This window comes from Giraffa tippelskirchi, chromosome 10, assembly GCF_054371585.1.
Source record: "Giraffa tippelskirchi isolate mGirTip1 chromosome 10, T2T-mGirTip1v1.2.pri, whole genome shotgun sequence".
NCBI lineage: Eukaryota > Metazoa > Chordata > Mammalia > Artiodactyla > Giraffidae > Giraffa > Giraffa tippelskirchi.
The window spans coordinates 112,904,620-112,917,987 of record NC_137284.1 but is presented as its reverse complement, the minus strand read 5'-3'; the positions used below and the strand labels follow the sequence as shown (position 1 = coordinate 112,917,987).

General features: G+C 39.3%; 1 protein-coding gene across 37 annotated transcripts in view; it reads left to right on the top strand.

Moving 5' to 3' along the window:
- The window catches only part of CREB5 (cAMP responsive element binding protein 5), a 463,299-nt gene that overhangs the window by 114,399 nt on the left and 335,532 nt on the right, over positions 1-13,368 (top strand). For 15 of the 37 annotated variants that reach the window (XM_081534892.1, XM_081534901.1, XM_081534898.1 and 12 more), the window contains one exon: positions 5,664-5,757. In XM_081534892.1, the coding sequence (XP_081391018.1) occupies positions 5,664-5,757 (94 nt within the window). Of the gene's footprint in view, positions 1-226; positions 2,947-3,182; positions 3,246-5,663; positions 5,758-13,368 lie in introns of those variants that run through there. The other 22 variants (XM_081534926.1, XM_081534925.1, XM_081534919.1 and 19 more) reach the window with 10 other exon arrangements.

Below are 13,368 nucleotides of genomic sequence, written 5' to 3'. Positions count from 1 at the left end.
CTTACTCAAAATAAAACTCCTAGACTCTTCTAGAACCCACAGTTTTTCCACTTATCTTTAAGAGAGGAAATTGGCCTGCTGTGATGGATTAACCCTCTTTTGGCCTCCAGTGGCTCCTATCAAGTGGATTAGATGTGAGGTTTAGATGAGGTTCTATGTGTAGAGTATTTAGTAAAGGACCAACCCATTGTGCTCAGTTAAGATCCACTGTTGCTATGACGACTGCGGCTATTACTATACTAAGAACTCCTGTCTGTGAAAGAGTTTGGAAACTCTTTCCATCATCTAAAATCAGAGGTTGACATTTTCCCTTTGGAAGTTGATGGAGACTTTTTCTACCCTTGACCCTTTGTTTATCTCCAGGTTCTAGTCATTGGAAAATGACTACGCATGGCGCTCTTATGCCAAGATCTTCATTTTATGGGATAAACAGCAAGCTTTGAACTCAGAGCACAGGCATGTGGGTAGTTATGCTCTCTTTCTCTAAAATGACCAGTAGTTTCAAGTGGAATCAAGCCCCACATTTTTGTCTGTTTATATTGTGGGGTTGGTGGCACAGTGTAGAACCATGTCTGTGAGTCAATGAGAGGCGACGTCCATTAAGGACCCTTTCATTTTATCTCCCCAGAGAGTGTGAGGAGGGTTCTGGAAGTTTCCTGAGGGGAAGATGCCATGGGAACGTAAAATGTTATTGCTCTGTGATGCTGCTGGTAATATCAGACACTGGCTAAGAAACCAGCATCCTTTGCTTGGGTTCTAGTAGATTGTGCAAGGGCTTTTGTGTGAATGCTGGTTTTCACTGTAAAAATAAGGAAAGCAGAAGAGAAAGTTATTTTGAAATTCAAGTATTTGGGGCTGGTTTTGGAGGTCCCTTTGAAATAGGAAACACTGGGAAGACACAGATAGGTTGTTGTACCGGATAAAATTCTGCTAGACCATGACTCTCCATTGTGAATGCAGAAAGTTGCCTTATCTAAGTTAAAATTGATTTCCACCTAGTTTTCTTAAGGAGGAGTTTTGATAACCAGAAAAAATCCAGTAATTTGAGTAGTTTGCTTTGCTTTGGCTGTGAAAATGTGACATTAAGTTTTGTTCAATTTGAGACACTCAGCACACTTTCCAGGGGTTGGCTGTGTAAATAAAACACATGCATCCTGCCCCCACAGAGCTTCTAGCCTAACCATCATCTGTGGAACCACATGATCATGTCATCAATTAATTAATGAACTGCAATTTTCCATGAAAGGAGAGCACAGGTCACCCTAAAAAAATATCATTGGGGGATTTACTTTACTTGGGGGAGGATAATGGGGTTTCCTCTGTGGAAGGGGCATTTAAGGGAAAGGGATCCTCGAGAGATTTACCAAAGGCCAAAGAAGGTTCATGAAGAGTTAGGGTTCCAGGATATTCCAGGGTTGTGAATAATGGTAGAGAGAACCTTTGAGGAAGGTTTAGCTGCATCCAGTGTTTGGATAAGTCAGAGAGAAAAGTACACAGTGGTCGTTGGACAGTGTGGTGAAAATTTCCCATTTTCTACCCTACCGACATTTGGGGCTGAATAATTCTTTGCTGTGGTGGTGTTAGGGGGGCTTCCCTATGCATTATTGTGTTGTTGTTTAGTCACTAAGTTGCTGCATTTGTGAACTGCTTGTTAGTGAAAGAAAGTTTCCATTTGTCCTTGGCGTGGAAAGGCTCAGATAATGTCTATGAGTGATAACAAGCTCAATCTCAGTCACAATTCTGCCTTTGTGATGGTGGTAACTAAGAAAATGCACTTTTAAAGGATTGTTGTTGTTGTTTTAGACACTAAGTTGTATATGACTCTTTGCAACTTCCTGTACGGTAGCCCACCAGGCTCCTCTGTCCATGGGATTTTCCAAGCAAGAATACTGGAGTGGATTGCCATTTCCTTCTTCAGGGGATCCTTCTGATCCAGGGATTGAACTATGGCTCCTGCGTGTCTCCTGCATTGTAGGCAGATTCTTTAACCATTGAGCCTCTGGGGAAGCCCTCCCTGTGCACTATAGGATACTTAGCAGCAATGTTGACCTCTACTTGTTAGATCCCATGAGCACTCCTCAGTTGTAACAACGAGAAATGTTTCCAGACATTACTAAATGTCCCCTTGGGGGCTGAATTGCCCCTGTTAAGAGTGACACCCCAATGCTTTGCATTTCAGCTTTAGCTTTGTTTCTTTTTGGATCTGTTTCCTTTGGGGGGATTACCTACTTCTATGTGATGCTCTCCCTTTCTATTTTAGGTATTGGTACAAGCCATCTTTTCTCCTTCTTGGAATCAGGCAGGGTATAAATAAACAAATGTTACAGACGTGTAGTCACTGGTGTCAGATGCTGCTAGAGCTGGGATAGCGAGAGGCCTGAGCAGGGGCTGTTGGGTTTGGCAGTTGGGTGCCTGCCGGCGACCTATGAGAGAGGAGTCCGGTTGGGGGCCAGATTGGAAGGGATTACCGAGCGAGTGGGTGGTGAGGAAGTGGAGGTGGCCAGCATAGAGGAGTCTTTCAAGAGTGCTAGGGAGTGATGGAAAGCAGAGTGATATAATGGTAGCCAGAGAAAGAAGCAGCTTGAGAAAGGTTCTTTTTAAAATCAGGGCTCTCCAGGCTGGATTTTGTCAAGGGCAAGGAGGAGTGAGTGTGCTGACTTGAAGGATCACAGCTTGACTGTCCATCCTCAGGAGATAGGTGGTGTAGAGGATCATGTGAAGGAGATGGGGGTGCTCATTCCTCTGAGACAGGAGAGAATGGAAATAGAACCTATGAAGTTACTGCAGATTCTAAGATGGAGGTGATAATAAAGGTTGAAGAGGTGCATTTCAAATGATCTTCAGCTTCAGTGAAAGCAGGTCATTTCCTTGAGAAGGCTGAATGAACTGATGAAATAGTTGGACAAACATGAGAAATGAGAATTTGCACAGTTTCTTGGTTTTAAGGTAAAATTCCAAGCCTCTTCTTTCAACACCCTCTAAATTTGAATGTAAAGATAAACCTACAACTTGATATCTCTCTTTAATGTGGAAGTGTTTTTTCTTGACAAGCTGTTATAAAAATATGAGCGTCTTTCAATTGAAGAGAAATTAGAATTGAGAATATAAACTGGTTGGTCAGTGATTCCAAGGGTCTCCTGGTGGGGTGTTAGGGAATCAGTCCATCATGACATTTACTTTAGCAGCATTCCATAGCCTGGGAACCTGTATGGAGAAGAAAGGATGGCTGGGAATTGGAAGTGGAAGTAAGTATGGATTATGAGTGCTTGCACTGTGCTGTAGGTGATGGATGGATTCCCCCACCCTTTTCCCTAATTGGAAAGAACCTTTGCTCTATTAGGAACAGCTTGTAATATCTGGGAGATTTTTGTATATGTGTTATGGCTCCTTATAAATTAACTGTGTCCCACAAGTGAAGAGAGACAAGTTTCTTGTGTTCTTTCTAATCTCACAAAGTCCAATGTTAATTTCAGAGTTCGGTGTTAATGCTCTCTGCATTAACCATGTTATAAGTTCCAGTGGCCTCTCTCAGCTCTGTGTCTGTTGCAGACTGTACATTTTGGCTATTTACAATTTGCTGCTCTTTTTCTACCAAACGTAAAGAAAAATTCAAGACGTCCTATATTCTCTCTTTTGGAACACTGTTACAGTTAATATGAGATATTATGGAAAGGCTCAAATGATAAAGAATCTGCCTACAATTCAGGAGACCTGGGTTCCATCCCTGGGTTGGGAAAATCCCCTGGAGAAGGGAATAGCTACCTACTTCAGTATTATGTCTGGAGAATTCTGTGGAATGAGGGGTCTGGTGGGCTACAATCCATGGGGTTGTAAAGAGTCAGACACAACTGAGCAACTAGCACTTTAACTTTCTTTTTCTTTCTTTCCAAATGTAAAAAGAAAATTCAAGATATCCTATACTGTCTCTTTTGGAAGATAATTATAGTTACTATGATATATTATGGAAATTATTATTAGTATATAATAAGTATTCTTGTTTATATTCTATTTTAGGCTATTATTTTATGGAGCCAAAAATGGCTCCCCAAATGGCTGCAAAGGAAGCCTCCTACCATGTTGTTTTTTGGTTATATATTACAGAAAAATTATGATAAGGCTTTTGACAGAAAGACTTTAAGAACTTTAATCTATATGTCTAAGTCACACATGGTATTGTAACATATTTGATGCAGTCATTCTACTGTGGTGTTAGAGGACCAAGAAAATAGATGGTCCTGCAGGAAAAACCCACATGTCATGGAGACTTCTGTGTATTCAGAAATCTGGCATTATCACCATGCTTTGCAACTTCTATACTCTCCAATTTATGTTATACAAATGGCAAAGAAATGAATGATATTTATTTGAAGAACTACTTTTGAAATATTCCAATGAATTTAGCCTAGTGAATCCTCTCATTCCCTTGAATATAAATTATATTATTTGCAGAAAAGATTTCTATTCTAGTATACAATGGTAATTGAAATTTATAGCCACTATCCTGTGGAGCTGGGATGTTCTGAAAGATTTTCTAAATTGTCAAAGACTAGGAAATATTTAGCAGACCTAATTGTCTTTTGTTGTATTTTCATTTGACTTTGATAAGGCAAATGCTCAGTTAATTTTAGTTATTAAAATGTACCAGTCTGAGTCAGGATAAGCTAGGATCTGCTGCAATAACAAATCAGCTCAAAGCTTCAGTGGCTTGACACAGTAAAGACTGATTTCAGTTGCCCAAGCATACATTTCAATTATAGATTGACAGGACATTTTTCATAATTCTTTAGAATTTGGAGATGCTCTTCATAATCCTCCAGAGATTTAGGATGATTGAGGGGCCACTGTGAATGGCCATGCTAAAAGGGAAAGGATCTTGGCCCAGGAAGGTGATGCTCACATCTGGATGACATGTCACTTCCATTCGCGACTCAATGGGCAGAACCGCACATATGGCCCCACCCAACCACAAGAGGGCCAGGAAATCTACTCCCATCATATGACCTGAAGCCAGACAATTGAATACATTTGGGCACAGCATTATGACAATTATAGTGTCATTCTCTGAAAATTAAAACTAAGGTGTTGGTTTACTACACTGGGTTGCGAAGAGTCAGACACGACTGAGCGACTTCACTTTCACTTTTCACCTTCACGCATTGGAGAAGGAAATGGCAACCCACTCCAGTGTTCTTGCCTGGAGAATCCCAGGGACAGCGGAGCCTGGTGGGCTGCCATCTATGGGGTCACACAGAGTCGAACACGACTGAAGTGATTAGCAGCAGCAGGGAGTATAGAACATTAAAAGCAATTTGTTTTATTACTGTATATCATATATATAATTATGACTACTGAGATAATCAGTGTTCAGTGTCTTCATATACAGAAACATAGTATCCAAATGTCATGGGGTACATTTGTAGATATACAGCAAATAATTAAGCATGACATGTAATTCTTTCCCAAAGTCTAACGTGAATGCATATGCGCTTGCATAAAATAATTTGTCATTTTACTTACCAACCATGCTTTCACACTTTTTCAGAACTAACTTTTTGTTTTGCCTGTTTGCAATGCTGAATAAATCTTTTTCTCTGTGATGGCAAATATTTATTATAAAACTGAATGGTTCCTCTCCTCTTTCCCTTTTTTATTTTGTCTGACAGCGCTTCCCAACAGAGGACCATCTGATGATTCATAGGCACAAGCATGAAATGACTTTGAAGTTTCCCTCAATAAAAACAGACAATATGTTATCAGGTAAGGAGCCACCAGGCAATTGGGTGAGCAGATCAGCCACATGTGAGATACTTGTTCTGTGTAATAGAATGATTTTCCACTGGTAAATTCTGAGCCTTGAAAATATACATTTCTAAGATATAGCTGAGACTTAAAATAATGGTAAGAAGAAATGTAATCGGCTAATGTAGTGTTTACTAAAATAATTGGAGCTCTGTGACTTCTCATTTTTCTGTAATGTGAAAGATTCCAGAAAGATCCAAGTTTTATTGCTATGAAACTTGGATCCATGTATTTTTTTTTTAAATCACATACCTGTAATTACTCAAGCAACGAATATTAATTGAGCATCAGTAATGCACTCTGCATAAAAAGCAGAGACATTACTTTGTCAACAAAGGTCCGTCTAGTCAAGGCTATGGTTTTTCCAGTAGTCATGTATAGATGTGAGAGTTGGACTGTAAAGAAAGCTGAGCACTGAACAATTGATGCTTTTGAACTGTGTTGTTGGACAAGACTCTTGAGAGTCCCCTGGACTGCAAGGAGATCCAAAAAGTCCATCCTAAAGGAGATCAGTCCTGGGTGTTCATTGGAAGGACTGATGTTGAAATGAAAACTCCGATATTTTGGCCACTTGATGCGAAGTGCTGACTCATTTGAAAAGACCCTGATGCTGGGAGAGATTGAGGGCAGGAGGAGAAGGGGACGACAGAGGATGAGATGGTTGGATGGCATCACCGACTCAATGGATATGAGCTTGGGTGAACTCTGGAAGGTGGTGATGGACAGGGAGGCCTGGCATGCTGCAGTTCATGGGGTCACAAAGAGTAGGACACGACTGAGCGACTGAACCAAACTGAACTGAATGCACTCTGCACCATTCTGAGTGCCATGGAGTCTCAAAGATTGATATGACTACTATTTTTGAGGATATCATAATATAGTGTGTGTGTGTGTGTGTGTGTGTGTGTGTGTGTGTGTGAAAACTTAGCTAAAATGGAAGACTGTCCATGATATGTATCAAAAGAGCATTGTATGGAAGAATGCTGTGTGACTTTAGTAGAAGAAGCTCTCTTTCTGGTTGAACTAATAAGTGAAAGTTTCCTTAAGAAAGAGTACCTGCTTCATAATTAGGAAATTAAATGAGATAATGATGGAAATATGGCGATTACTCAAGAAATGTGAGCAGAAATACATAAGGCTAATCTATGAATTAATTGCCATTCTGTCCCATTTTGACAAAAGAGTTCCAGGAGTAAGGAAAGAGTGCAAGGAGTGAGAAAACTTGAATTCTAGTCTGGCCAGATGACCTTGAGTAAGTTGGTGAACACTTCTAGGCTTCAGTTTCTTTTTCTACAAAATGGGAATCATTTTATCTGCCCAGATACAATGAAAGTATTAAGTGAAAGTATTTCATGAGCCCTACCAGGGTAATTGAAGCATTTCCTGTTGCCCTTCTTAGGCTAGAAATAGTTTGCTCAAGTCGCTGTCTCCCTGGCATCGTGAAAAAAATCATGCACCCACGAACATGTTTTAAAAGATATCAGAAGAGAAACTGACTGCCCAGGCAAAACTGGCTCCAATAATTGAACATTTCTATGGCACTTATATTTTACAAGTATTTTATTATCACTATTATCAGTAAACCCTCTAAAAGTTTTGTCAGACAGGTTATTATGACAACCCACATTTTACTGAAGAGGTGGAGGGACGTGGGAGAGGGAGCAGCTCTCCCAAACTCCCCAGTTCAGTTCAGTCACTCAGTCATGTCAGACTCTGTGACCCCATGGACTGCAGCACTGCCAGGCCTCCCAACAGGGCAGAAATAGAGCCCCCGATCCTGTACTTCTAACCCTCTGACCCGCACCAGCTACTGCACTGTCAGGCTTCCTCAGTTGATACCTATGATCAAATACTTTCAGTGATGGGACCATCCACACATGTTCACAATCCAGCCTGTACTTGTTAATAGTGCAGATGTACTATAGTTTGGAAGACTCTCGAGTTCAAAGGCAACCTTTTCCCTCAACCCTCCCCCCGCACCCTTCCCCAATACCTCTCTCAGTCTGTTTGTTTTCATTGAACTAGCTGGCTCTTCAGAAACAGCTTTGTCTTTCCTTAAGTCTAGAAACAGAGATGCAGAAACTCAAATTTCTAAGAATTATGAAAGCCTAGAAGGATTAGGAAGGGTGGTCTGTTCTTTTGTTTTGATCATTTATTAAGTTCTGTAGAGTCACATGTGGTGTTACCTTACAGTTCAACAATGAACATTTATATGCAAATAGCAAGGCATTAGACTTTGGAATCCCCAATATTTTAAAATAATAAGTTCACCCTTTATTTTATCCCAAACAGGATCTTTAAAATAGGCTGCTTTGGGGCAGGGAGTAGTAGGTGAGTGTGAGGGTGCTGTGCTCAGTCGCTCAGTCATGTCTGACTCTTTGCAACCCTATGGACTGTAGCCCGCCAGGTTCCTCTGTCCTCGGGATTCTCCAGGCAAGAATACTAGAGTGGGTTGCCATGCCCTTCTCCAGGGGATCTTCCCAACCCAGGGATAGAACCCAGGTCTCCCACATTGCAGGCGGATTCTTTACCATCTGAGCCATCAGGGAAGAAGGAATGGTGAATATCTGGAGATTATACCTCTAGAGAGATAAGAATTACTCTAGTGTCTCTCAGGCAGACTGCTGGGATGACCCTAAAGGGAGCTCCATCTGAAGGTCTGAAAAAAAGCTAAAGATGTGTGAACATGTCTATAGATTTTCTATAATCAGATTTTTGATGAAGCTCTTGCAGCTTTTCAGTCATTCTTACCAGATTCTTACTAGTTTGGTAAGAATTGTTGCTGGTGATAATTGGCAGTGCAAGATGGAAAATTATTGAGAGAAAAGTCACTCTGATTTTTATTACATTGAACTTGGAATAAGAAAATGAAGAGAGAAATAAATGAGGAAAAACAGCATGAATAATATAAATATTTTCTATATTTATATAAATATATAAATATATATTTTCTTTTGCTTTCTCAGGTTTTATGTTGAAGCTGGTAGGAGGCCATTTCATACTCTCATTGAAATTGAGTGCTAAATTTTAAAACGTACTATCCATGCTGCATGTTTATAATCTTGCAGAATTTTCTTGCTGGAACAGAATGCAGAGCTATCCAGTCCAACTCCAGGGGTTGAGGTCAACTACACATCATATGTCAATTTGTCCACAGTGAATTGTAATAGGCTATTTACTGGGTATTTTTGCCTTGCTATTTCTCAAGAAAGTCTTTATATATATTTATCTCAAACACAGTTTTAGCATACTAGATTATGATTGTAAATATGATTGAAATTTTGTTTGTGTATATCTTGATTACTTGGATTTGAATTTATCAAAAGTTTCAGAATATATTTTTATTAAAATATGTTCATTAAGATTTTATTTCTTAATGTCCCTTAAGCCTATTTTGTGGCCTCTCATAAAGATTAATAACTTTGTACAGCTTGAAATATAGTAAAAATAAAAATAGTATAAATCAAATCTGATGTCAGTGAGCATCATCAGGGCAAAAATGTTTTAAGTCCCTTCTGGGCTATTTTTTTCAAGCAATATTCGATTATACAAAATTTTATTTCAGATGAATTGGAGTTTGACATATATTAAGGAGATAATGTATGATAGGTATGTTTATCACTGATTTCAGGATATCTGGCTAACCTAAATTTTTGGAAAATCACTTCATCCTTCATTAATTGCAAATATTGCAGTTAGGGAAGTTATTAAGATACCACAGATATATTCTTTGTGGATAAATATCCAAAGAATTGTAAGATCTGAAATAATTTCATAGCTTTGCCATAGAGCCCATTTTATTTAGGGCAGGTAGAATTTACTACTCAAAATGACTGTAAACAATCTTTGTCACACCACAAGTCAGGATAATACCAGTGGCAGTCATGATGTTTTATTAAGATGAGTCTGCTCTTATGGATGGAGAGTAAACATAAAACCTTTCTTTCTAAGGGGATAGTACTACTAGTAGGGACATGAATAGGGGTGGTGGTGTTGGATTCTGAGGGCAAAGACTTCCATCCCCTCCCACCTTGATCCTTCCACCTTATTTGGGCCATATGATACATGTCCAGAGTTCCTGATGTGATCAGGGGCATGAATCATTCCCTTCAGCTATTCTTAATCTGATAGGTGATAATTTCTTGGTGAGGGAAGTGGTGATAGCAAAGGTTTTTAGGTGCCAAGTTTGAAATGGGAATCTACTGAGGACAGTATACTTCCACACACAGGTTGCAAAATTACCAACTACCACATCACATCAGATCTATCTGGTTTGCAAATGATGATCAAATTTCAGTATTAGAGATACTGAAGTATTAGAGATATGTGTTTGGGTCTACGTTAATGGTATTATGGTTTGGTATCCTGGAATTGCCCCATCTTGCCCTATCAAACATCCCCACCCCCATTTTTTACAGGGTTCCTAGGTTCTGCACAGGGGAAAAACAGAATAGGAATCAAAGTGCAACTTTGTAGCTGAACAAATAATAAGCAGATAATATTCTAAAGGAGAACTCTGTGTATATTTGTTGTGTGTTGTGGAAATATGGTAGAAATTTTGACCTAGAAGATGATCAATTTTGTTTCATTAAAGGGAAGATGAAGTTCAAGAGTATCACAGACCTTTCCCAAAAGGTAAAGCCCTATCAACACTCAGGTGGGAAACCTGAGAAAGAGACACAGAGACTACCTTTAAGTGCCTGGTCAGTTCCCCCACTAGACATCTTAATCTGATTAACGCTGCAGGCAAAGGGGCTGTGCTTGTAGAGAAGTTAGGACAGGCACCCACTGAGGTGTAGAAAGAAGATCTGAAGCTGCCCCTTCACCACCATTCATTTATTTAACAAACATTTGATGAGTGCCTGCAAGGATCCTATTGTGTTGGGTGCTGGGGATGTGACATTGAACCAGACAGTCACTCTTCCATTGAGCTGACTTTACACTATTGGGAGTGGGGACGAAGAGAGATAATAGACAAATAAAACAAAACAACCCCCTGCCCCCAGATAAATAAATAAGAAAATATCAGTTAGCGACAAGTACTCTGATGAAGATAAAAACATGATAGTGTGACATCAGTGGCCAGCAGGCTGTCTGAAGGGAGTTCAGGAAAGGCCTTTTCCGGAAGGGTATGGCATTTCAGCCAAGACCTGGTGTTCAGTACTCCAGGCTCAGAGGTTCTTTCTCCCTGACCTCTGAGTGCAGTGGGGCTGGAAGTGGTAAAACCCCAACACCAGAGGCAGTGCAGCTGTCTGTGTCTTGCGCTGACACACAGAGGAGAGGTGAGAGGGACTGGCTTCTTCATCTCATCTTCCTTGTATAAAGGACACTGTAACCCTTCAGAACCCAGCTGAGATCTGGATCAGGTCTAGAAGGACAGCCTAGTTTCAGATTCAGAACCTAATTCTTACTGTGGAGAAAGCAAAATGTTTTCAGTGAAGTAGAACTTTTGTTTCCAAGAGACTGCAATCAACCAGACAATCTCAGAATCCGAATCTACTGCCCATGGCTCTTTGCTGTAAACCCTACTTAATAATCCAAGAACATTTTAATAGAGAAGTCAGAGGAAAGGTGACATATCACTGCAAATTCTTTTTGGAATAAACTGGGATATAAAAAGTAAATAAATCACACACATGCACACACATACACACACACACACACACGGCCCATACTTCCCTTCTTTCTCTTCCATCAGTGGTAAAGTTACATAGTGATTTCTCACTACGGAAATCAATCAGATCTTCATGGAACAGAGGGTGGTGGAGATGGCTTGCACCAGAGGGCAGCATGATAATAGCAATAGCTACCATTTATTGCCGTATCTTATGCCAGTAATTGTGGCCCCTGCTTTATATACACTGTCATTTAATCCTGGCCACTTTTTTTTCACATGAGTGAAAAACATCAAGAGGATAAGCAATTTGTCCAAAGTCCCTATCTATATTTTTCTCACTATACATCTAGATTTGGTGAGATATACATATTATTTTTAGCGTATTTCAGCCTGAGATTTATGTTTGGATATAAGTCTATGAACTGCTTTTTATTATATTATTGATTTATTTCTTCAGTAGTAATCAAATGGAAAGAAGAGTCAAACATTTTTAGAAGGAAATTATAACAGTGCATTAGCATTCAGAGGAATGAAGAGTTGTGTTTTTAAATCATATTTTCTCATCCACTGTGATAAGTTGTTATTGGCATCTAGGCTATGTCGGCTTGTTATTCATGTTTTTAATTGGTCAAACAAAGTAGAACTTTAAAAATTCACCTGAGTATGTCAGAGGCCTTGATCAAAAGTCTCCTTTTATATATGAAAAATTGACTTCTAGTCTATTTAATCTGGAACCCAAACCCTTTTGACAAAGAGTGTAGGAGAACTTGGGCAACTAGTGACTAAGTGGAAGCATTAAGCTTTGGATTCCACTATTCAGGGCAGATTTTGACCCCTTTATTAACATGGCCAGCAAAGACGTGGTTTCACAGTGTTACTAACACTTTTTACAGGCTTAGCTCCTCTAAACGGAATTAAAATTGTGACTTAATGGTTGTTGGAACACTTAGGGTTAGGTGATGGCTGATAGTATGCAGGTGTGGAAAATATACTTGTATTTTTAAATCCATACCACTGTCTTCTGGAACCATGTGTTGTAAGAGATGACCTTATCAGAGCATGCTCTTGTTGACTCATATCCTCTCTTAGGGTGTCTAGTCCACCAGCTCTCTACCTTGACAGTAAATGGATTGCAGCTTGTGAGCCAAGAGTGTGAGAGTGTGTCTCACCTCCTACTGATCTGGATCACCCCAGTCCAGGTCAGTTTTTAAGTATCCCACAGCTATTGTTAAAAGCCAGAGTTGCTTTGGTTTGTCCCATGGGAGCACTGCTTCTTGGGACAGATGTCAGTGTCACTGAGAGGACCCTATTGCTCCTATTGTATATTCACACTCAATAAAAGGCACATTTATTGCAAAGAAGCCTGTCTAGAATTCCGTGGAATTCTGTCAGTTGTTACTGATTATTGCTCTTATGAAGGATTATGTATTTTAAAATTCATTTTATGTAAACTTTCTTAACTAGAACTCTATTAAAATGCAGGTAAGGGATAAGAATATTTCAAAGAAAGCATTGGTGGAAAAATTAGTGGGATAAATCTGACTATAAAAAGAATATTAAAAATCTCTAAGAGAGATGCCTTTTTTGAGAACCCTAACTCTTACCAAAATAGATAGGCTACTTCTAATATTTTTCTCTACTGATTTGAGCAGCATTCTTAAGGAATTCCATTAAGCCACATTTTGATGGCTGAAATTGAGTCACGTAAATTATAAAAATGCATTGCCTTTAAAAAAATACCCTACAGTTAGAATGGTCACTAAATCAAACTGATCTTTCTTATAACTGGTCTGAATAAGTGAGGCTTTTATAGTATCAATTTAATACAGAATGATATAAAATTACTTTATAGAGTCCTTTAGTAATACTGTTACTGAGACTATCAGACCAATAGGAAAAAAATTTTGCTTAGGTGACTCACATTTTTTCTCCTCTGGTATATAATGGGAAAT